Source organism: Limulus polyphemus, unplaced genomic scaffold (assembly GCF_000517525.1).
Source record: "Limulus polyphemus unplaced genomic scaffold, Limulus_polyphemus-2.1.2 Scaffold19, whole genome shotgun sequence".
Lineage (NCBI taxonomy): Eukaryota > Metazoa > Arthropoda > Merostomata > Xiphosura > Limulidae > Limulus > Limulus polyphemus.
In genome coordinates, this window is record NW_013665629.1 from 328748 (window position 1) to 338706 (window position 9959).

The 9959-nt window shown below is 33.1% G+C and overlaps 1 protein-coding gene across 1 annotated transcript in view; it reads left to right on the forward strand.

Annotated features, from left to right (window-relative positions):
• Positions 1-8617: 8617 nt before the first annotated feature.
• LOC106457874 overlaps positions 8618-9959 on the forward strand; it is a 40390-nt gene continuing 39048 nt past the window's right edge. The window contains exon 1 of the mRNA XM_013917341.2: positions 8618-8865. Within this exon, the coding sequence (XP_013772795.1) occupies positions 8814-8865 (52 nt within the window). The 5' untranslated portion in view covers positions 8618-8813. The remainder of the gene's footprint in view (positions 8866-9959) is intronic.

Consider the following 9959-nt stretch of genomic DNA (forward strand, 5'->3'; position numbering starts at 1 on the left):
GCTCATTGGTTCATTTCGCTAGATCTGGCCTATAGGTTTTGAAAAATCAAACTAGATAGTGAAAGTATGCTTAAGACTATTTTCACCTCTTGGAAAGGACTGTATGAATTACTTATGATGCTATTTAGGCTGCATAATGCAACTTACACAGTAAGGACTGCAATGAAAGAAATATCTCATATACAAGTATTAGAATTTTAGCCTTATGTTTCAAGTTTCAAGTCACTACTGATAACTTTAGAACGATATTTTAAAACATCCAAATTTCAGGCTCCAAATGGAAACCAGAAAATTCTCCATTAATGGTCATAAAAGTAGTTTCTTGATGAACATAGTTAGTAAAGATTGTGTGTCAATTGAGAATGCAAAGTACAGTGATCAAGGACTGACTTGTCTAAGATCATATAAACAGTCCCCTGATTTCTTAGTTTTGCATCACCCTACTAATGATTTGTGAATAATTTTTCACTGTCCAAATTGACTAAGGTTGACACACGTTTTAGGTGATAATATGGCTGCTTTAATTCAGCAATTAATGTTGGCTTATTCTCGTCGAAACTGTCCATTTTCTCTGGATACTTTGCAACATTGCAAAGCATAGTAACCACAAGTTGGGAAATGTAGTGTTGAGACACGTAACATTGGACACGTTCATCATCAGCTATTGGTGCATGAATTTTTTATACCTTTGTTATGAGCCACAGAAACATTGTAGATGACCCATGATACACTTGGTGGGCCTCAGAATTCCAAGGGAGTACTTTGAATCTTGCATGGTGAAAGGACTGAAGAGCAGTGGGGAAGGGATATTACCATTTTGAATGTGCAAAAGCAGCTTTCCGACTGCATTCATGCAACAGGATTGAACAGTGGCTGTGAACAATGTACCATGTGTGTTTCCTTCAGGCAGAACCATCCACATCACATAAAATTCAGACAAAATGTTCCAAGTGGTTAATGACCTGAGAAGATCTATGAATATCAAGGAGGCTTCAACACCCAGTTATCTGCAGAGTTGTGTAGAGTATTCGGTGTGAGATAACCAACATAATATTCAACATAATGCATATAATTGAAAGCGTAATCTGATGATGTCGTGTTACATGTATGAAGTATATGTTTACGTTCTCGGTTTTATCCGTTGAAATTAGGGATGCACGGGTAGTAAAATGTGGCCGAATACCGGGTCCGGGTTCTCACCTTGCCCCTCCCCTAAAATCAACAACAATAACATACACAAAAACTAGAAACAAAAACAAAATTGACGTTTATTACACTTAGCCCAATAATTACCGACAGAACATTCAGGATTTACTTTCAACTTTCAATGCCTAGCCCCAACTTCTCAAACCCTAACCCCTATTGCTCTCAAAATCCCCACCTCCCCAGAAATCTACTTCTCAAGCCATGCCTGTTATTAACCCCTATTGTTCTCTGAATCCCCTACTTTCAGTGGCGGTCTGTTTTTGTTGCTAGGAACACGTTTTATTATAACTAAACCAATTATTGACTGTAACTTTCAGTACCGCGTTAGTTACCACAAATATTAGGGCTTAGATACCTAACTTCGACACTCGGCCAGAGCCAAGTATTACTGGGTAGCCCCATACACAGCCGGGTACACGTGCATCTCTAGTTGAAATTAATATTTTAATTTTCATATTGAGAGGCTTCACTTCAATAACGTTCTTTTGTGTTATACATTTATTCATCACCAATGTTATCAGTTTATATCAATATGTGTATAAGAATCGTTAACATTAACGCAAAAACATTTCATGTCAAGTTTGATTACCTTTCAGTTTATGACTATACAGGTAAAAAGAGATGTATTTAGGAACTAACTGAATTGCTCAAAGAGTGTGTTTGTATTTGTAGTGTGTTTGTAGGATCAGATGATTATCTGTAAAGGACTACAGTAACATATCACCACATATAAAAGCTTCATGTGCATCCAATGAAACAACCAGGTAAAAGCTTTACTCAAAATAGAAGTGATTTATATAGGATAAGCCATAAATAGTTTTACTCAATTAATGAAACAGTGGTTTAGCCAGGCAGATATGCAGTGCAAAATGTGTTGTTACTACATATACACAAAAGTGAATGAACATGTTCTATGTTATTTTGCAAGACACTTTTGCTTTCTTAAAGCAAGTGTTCAAAGTGTTTGCCTTCCTAATTGACATATAGAAGCACTATTTCTTTTTATCCATCACGCCTTCAGCATAGACATATTTTCCTCTTTGGTGAGTCTATTTGTCTTTCATGCAATCGGAAAATGCGACTATCAACAGCTTCTGAGAATCAACCAAGAATTAAGAAATTTGGATAAGAAAATGCAATAAAAATTATTTGTAGTTATAAACAAAGCTACACAATGGGCTATCTGTGCTCTGCTTACCACGGGTATCGAAACCCGGTTTCTAGCGTTGTAAGTCTGCAGACATACCGCTGTGCCACTGGGGGGCTACAATAATAATAAGAAATAAGTTAGATGATTCTTTTAGGTAAACTTACGTATTGCCCACCTTGTATAGTTATACCCGTATACAAAATAGTCAAATCACCACCACGTTTGAATTATCATATATCTAATTATATTTGTTTGTTTGTTTTGTTGGTTGAAAGCGTTTATGCAGCTTTAAGACTGCTCTTCAGCCAACGTAGTTAAAAATTAATCCATAATATATGAAAATTGTAATAATTCTTAACAAAACCGTTTGAATCAAAATATAATATATATAAAAACGTATAAACCCAATAAATATTATTAACAATATCGTAACAATTAATAATTATATTATACACTGTAGGTTAAATATGATTTGAATTAAATCTTTTTAATGAAATGCATTTCTTTAACTTCTTTGAAAAATTACATATTTGGGTTGGAGTTGATGCTAATGTCCAGAGCTCGATTTCCCATGGAGGATAGAGCAAAGATACCATATTGTGTATCTTTGTGCTAAAACGAACAAAGAAACTATATTGACAGAATTAAAATATACCATACGACATCAAGAAAACTGATGACTGGAAGTCGGACAGAATAATTCACTTGTGTATCACGTTCTCTCACAAATGAAAGCAATACTGGATTTTGTTCATATTTAATTATTGTTAACTTGCTGGATGTGCGAATTTCGCAATCAAAACCATCTGGTGATGACTATTTTTGGTATTGAAGTCTTTCGAAACTTCTCATTAATACATGTACCAAATATTATAGCTCTCTGTCAATTTGTATTGTTGGTGTTAAAAATTGACCTACTGAATTTATAGTATTAATCCCTCTATTCGGGATGTTGCTTAGTTGTTTGTAGTGGTGTGGCAATACAGCGATATAATACGAGCATCGTATCGTGAAGCCGTGATACGATTGTATCGATACACCAACTGATACAATACGATTTTGAGATGTTCACGAAATTTGGCAAGCTTTCAGTAAACATTATAAGCCTTTTGGACAGAAAAAATCAGAATTTCTAATAAAGTATTTTCGCTAAAATTAATGTTTTGATATACGGAGTCAAAGTAGTCACTGCTCTGAGTGTAAAACGATTTTCACGTTAAGATGAAAAATACTTTTCTCCATCTAAAAATTTACAAATTCTTTTGTGTAATCTCTGAAGCCTCCGAAATAAATTTCCAACTTTTTTCGATAAATCCTTATATTTTATCTGCTATATTCACAACCCAATTTTTTGTGAAGTCGGTCAGTTTGACCAGCCTTGTAACCACCATAAAATATCCAAAATAAATCAAAATTATCCTTTTTTTCTTTCTTGAGTTACTTCAAATTGTAGTAGAAAACTACATTTGTTTACACGAAATAACTTATAGCTCTTAATATTATACATCTGTTTCTAATTAGATTTTATTGTCAAGACTGTCAAACTTTGTAGCAAACCGTTGGTGAAACTTTTTTATCTAGATACGCATCGTATCGCGGCATGAATATCTAGATATGTATCGTGTCAGCCCTAGTTGTTTGGGATCTGTGCCTAAGAAAATTAAAAGAAAAAACAACGCTGCAAGAAAGCTGTAAGAAGTTTAAAAGGTCCCAACAATGAGAACTGTTTTTTCGTGCTTAAAGTAACAAATATTATCCTTCCATCGTCTTTTAATTCTACAATAGTCATGAAGCCCTAAAAAATATTAGTCTTAATTTTTAAGAAAGCTTTCAGTATGATTTTGCAATAAAATAAATAAACTCACTGTTCAATTTTTATTATAGTTATTTAGACAAGCCACTATATTATCCAGTGTCGTTCTAGTTATAATGAAAATATCTCGGTCTACCAGATACAATTTTGATGGGCAAATTAGCCACCGACATTCTTGCACAACAACATTTTGACTTTCATCATTAACATCAAGAATAAACTATTTTTCTAAATTTTTCAGTTTAAAGACATTTTGTGTTTAAAAAATAGTTCATAGATGGCATACTTTGTGATACAAAAAAATTAATTTTTATAATATGTGCTGATAAGTGGGAATATATTTTCATCTTATAAACGTTCCTGCGGATCTAAGTCTAATATTACTGGGACTCTGCTTTGGGTAAGAGAGCAAAACGTTATATGTAGAAAATGTCACAAGACAAACAGATGTACTTTTAAAAACATTTCCTATTTTTAGAATATTACGTCTTTGGGAGGATGACTGATTTTCTTAGTATCCTTGGTGATCTCCACTCTATAGAAGTTGTCCAAATATGCCTCTAGAATTTACAGTATGACACATAACACAGAAAGTTGTTTATTTAATTTTATTTTTTAAAGTTTTTCTTTGAAATATGTAAATTTTAAGATATTTGGTTATTTTCTGTATCCGGTGGCCGTTTCATGATGACTTGTCGACGTATATAAATAATACAACTTAATAATGTAGCTTAATCATAACTTATCCTTAAGCAATAACCCTGATTTTGTTTCCAATTAAAATGTTTACTTATACAATGAATGCGATATTGAAATACATATATTAATCTTACTAATGGTTCATACGGATCCAAGTCTAGTTTTCTAGAATCATCTTAAAGAATAATAAAATAGAAGGTTAGATTGAAAAAAAAATGATTTTCATCTTTGTGTTTTATCAAAACGTGTGTTATATACAAAATTATGCGCAAACACACAAATTGTATGGGAATATAACTAATACAAGTTAAATCATTCTAATATATTTTATGAAGTTCACGTAATAAGCACTTATTCAAATGTGTTTCTTGAAAATGGAATAAGATTACCATTGAAGTAACATCACATTTGTTTAAGTGCTTAGAGGAAATGATGTTATTAACCATACAGTATCTCCAAAATAATTCGACAATGCAATTTATTCACGAGTATTGAATATGTATCTCCAAGTTATCCCTTTTAGCATATGTAAATTTGTTGGTTAAAAAAATTATGACATTAATAAACTAACTATAATGCTTAAATTCATATACAATCAACTCGTTCTTACCCAGTGGCTCAGCAGTATGCTGTAAAATTTAAGACTTATAACGTTCGATTCCCTCGGCGGGTACAGCATATATAGCCCATGGTGCAGTTTTAGGCTAAGACAAAGAAACAAACACGTTCACTCCTTCATTGCGACTTTTTTGTACTATTGACATTTCAAATTAAATTAAGGATAAAAAATATCAGAATTGTGTTTTGTTTTAAGGTTAACACAAAATTAATTGTAAACCCAATACTGAGCTGGATATCGTAATGCTTTTCGGAAATGGTACGTATGATTAATCACTTTTATGTTCTATGATCCGAACCATTACACCTAAACATCTATTGTCTTTTCTTGACGGATTTTGATAACATTTCCAGCATCATGTAAATGTGCAGATGACGATGAGAATGCTGTAACCTGTATATTAGACAATATTTGTTTTAGTTGAATATATTTTTCCATTAATTGCTTCTAATATATTATTCTGATAGCTTGTAATTATGAATAGATCCGCATCTGCGTCATCACGTATAAAAGGGTTACCGTAGAAGGTACTCTATGTTGATTAAGAAAAAAAACCCAAAAAAACATACACGTCATCTCCTCATTTATACGATACATTAACCTCGAGCGTAAACTATGACTTTTGGCTATTGAACAAAACATGTGTGGTCGGATTTTATTGTTGAATTAATTACCAAATGTTTAAATCTTAACTTTAAAAAAAATGTGATTCAACATGTTTTTTGTGTGTTAAGACTGGTGACACTATGCTTTTAGTATGTAGTGCTCTGCAGACTGATAGATATATCGCTTTTATGTATTTTTGACTTACTTATATAATGATGAAGTGTTTCAACATAAGAAAGTGCTTCCCTTTCTTTCTTTTCTTCTTTGTTTTTTATTTTTTGAGGATGTTCTGCTATCACCATTTTATTCGCGTAATCGCTTGCCTTGTGAACTGACTAGCTAGGTTATCCATTGCGGAAAACCATATAATGATTGCGTCATGGTGAGGTCAGGCACGTGCTGTTTCTCGCAATGCGCAAGCTATAAATACTTCGGTCTCCATTATTGTATAATGAGGATTAGGACTTTTTTGTATCTGTCTGGAAATTATCGAATTTATCTAAATTTTAAACCTAATATCAGAAATTCACACAAAAAACTCTCGATATCAAAATAGGATATTTTTTAAATTGTGGGTAATAAAAATAAAATTGGCAAATAAAAATGTATGTTTAATATAAAGAATGATAAAAATATTTTAATTAAATATATTTAGAAAATTAAAAGTTAAAAATTGTAAAATTCTATCTGTTTATACATGAGAGCTAAAACTGATTAGTACAATGTATTAATTTATTAAAAGCAGGCTGTTAGTATTAGGCCTACTATATTTTTAACACTACATACTGTTGCGTCATCGAGATCATGTGATTCTCACGCTCTCTACTTTCTAGAATTATTCTGTACTTTGGCGAATGTTCTAGTTCTTACTAGATATAGGGTAGGCGGGTATATATAAGAGGGGACAACGTGACGCGGGAATGTAATGTGTGCGTAGATAGTGAGTAATTGATCTGCAGTCAGAAGTATTATTGAGCACGTTCGTCGTTATAGCGTTTGTTTAGCGCGATTGTTGAAGTTGAGTGTATCGGTAAAGTTGTATTCGGAAAGAATAAACCAGTTTTTATTAAGAAAGAACTTGTGTCGCTTAAGTTTCGTCGGAACGAAGTTACGGAAAGTTAATTAACAAACGGAGACGTAACAATACTTTATTCAATCACTTAATGGTTTTCAAAATTAAGAAAAGTATAATAGTATTTCAACCACACTGTGTCCGTCATATCCATCGCCGACGATGTGTTTCGTGTTTCGCTCTAACAGAGCTCATTAGGCCGACTGGGACAAAAACATAGTATTGGTCGGAACACTACATATATATATATATATATATATAAGTCATTTGTTACAACAAAAGTTGTTACGCCTTTTCTAAGCTACAAAAGACGTTCACATCATAACATTTGTCATTGTAACAAATGGCATATATGTAAATAGTACGTTAACAACTGCTATGTTCATTATGGCCCAAACAACCTGATGAGTTATTTATTGAGCTAAACGCGTCGTCAATAACGGATATGGCGGACACAGCGTGGTTGAAGTACTATTATACTCTTCTCCTTCTTGAAAACCATTAAGTGACTGAAAAAAGTATGTAGTGTTAAAACATAATATACAGAATACTAATGTCTTATAGCAAGTATAATTAATTATAATCATGTTTCGACAGCTTAGAAAAACATTCCGACCACCACAATTGTTGAATTAACAACAGGCTTTAAATGATACAAATTAAACTATCTTTTTACACAGAAATAATAAAAGCAGTTCTCTAATCACAACTAATCAACATAGCATGTTTTTCTGGTTTGTTTATTTTTTTACGTGCGTAAAAGTACATGTATTCTGTATAAGCTATAATCATGTCTTTGTCATGGGTTGAACGCCCACATTATGTACATAACATATTGGAAAGTAGGTTGAGGAAGCTGCCAGGTAAGTTTCATTGTTTGATCATGCAAGTTACTTGTACTGAGCTAACTAAAATGTTCTGTGTTATGAAAACTGGAAAGAAGTTATTATTTAGCATAAATCATTAGAATTTATTAATTTTTCGTTTTTCTTTTAAACGATTGAAACAATAGAAACAATGCAAGTTTCAGCCAGCTATATTCTTGTTAGCGAAACCCAAAGACTTTCATCATAGCTTCTTGATCTGTTTAAAGCTTATTATTATTCAAATAATTCCCAAGGTTCCATTTCAAGCGCTTATTTTATGACTCTTCGTGATTCAACCGACGATGTATTTCCAACTTGATTACACTATCACGCAGACATCACGTGCATCTAAATGTCGCATGTTAAAGCACTTTTATTTAAAACAAGTATGCATTAAACTTTAATGTCAATTTCGTACTATATCACTTCTCTCTATTTTTTACGTTTAAAAAAAACAACAAAAAACAAACCCTTATTGGCTTAATAAGTATTCTGTCCTGCCTATGGCTTAATAAGTATCCTGTCCTGCCTATGTATGATTTAAGTGAAAGGTTTCTTGAGATATCGGGTTTCGTGTGCGTACTATTTCTCCTCACACGCGCATCTCGAACGATTATCATCCTTCTAGATTATTGGCAAAGGGTGACTCAGTAAAGTTCGACCAAAGCGCCACTTGCGGTGATTTTTTTAGCATGCTCTAACTAAACAGCACGCAGAGTAAAAGGTTGCACGAAGAATCGCGGTTCTTTCTCTTACATTTCACGGCCCTCTTATTTACAAAAATGGGTGGTTTTTTATCCAAGTTTCGTTGGAAAAAACAGGAGTTTGGTGAAGGTAGGTCTTCTTAGATCTCGCATATTTATCGATGGCTGGTTTCCTTATATATATGTGTGAATTTTAATTTTCAAATTATAGTGGATTAAGCAAGACGTATTACCAAGTAGACAACTTTTAATAAGCAATTAGAAAAGACATTCAGTCGTATTTTTTTACTTAGTTTGCCATTTACAGGGATGATTAAAAAGTGAAATATTAGTAGAATAAATAGCATACGTTCTTATGTTGTTATTTTTTAATAGGTATTGATATGGTTTAGCGTGTAAAACTTGCATATACTTGCTATATAAAAGTAGCGTAAAGAAAATATTATATTTCTACTATAACTTCCAACCTTGTGCTGTACTGTCTAGTATTAATTTGTGTTTGTAATATCTTTCACAACGTCGCTACTCTAATCAAAAAGTTACCTTATCGGTTTCATGGAGCCGGTCTTGGCATAGCGGTTAGGACACCAAGACTATGAATCCAAGGATTCATGGTTCGCAGCTCGTTGCCGCAAAAATGCTATCCGCTCTAACAATGACGTCCAATTCCACTATTCGTTCAAACAAACGTTGGCTGTGGGTGCTGTTAACTAGCTGCGTTCTATTTAGCCTATCAGTTTCAAATTAGGTAGGGCTTATTCGAAGCTTTTCTTACAACACATACCTATAGTTCAACACAACCCGCTCCATAGGTACGAGAGGGGATTTAAACCCACTTTAATTTTCACGTATCATCTTAAACCCAAACGATCTTTATATGGTGTTTGATCTTGCATATGAGCATTTTACTATGGAAGATGTTACGTTCCTTATTTTACAAGATACTCTCTTTTTAAGGAAAAGTATTTGTCCAGTACCTACAACACTACAGTAGCATTCACTTTTTCCAGAGTTCTCTGTATTTGTTTGCCCCCTCGTTTACAAAAGCAGTATCTTAAATGGACAGTATTTGACCGTTTCCTTTCCTACAGATGTCATCAATAATGGCTGGAGACGGCTTGAATGGATAATGAAGAAAAACTTTAATATAAGTTTAACATAACAGCAAATGTACAACGTTTCGACAAGGTTTTGTCATCATCAGGTACCTTGTCGAAACGTTGT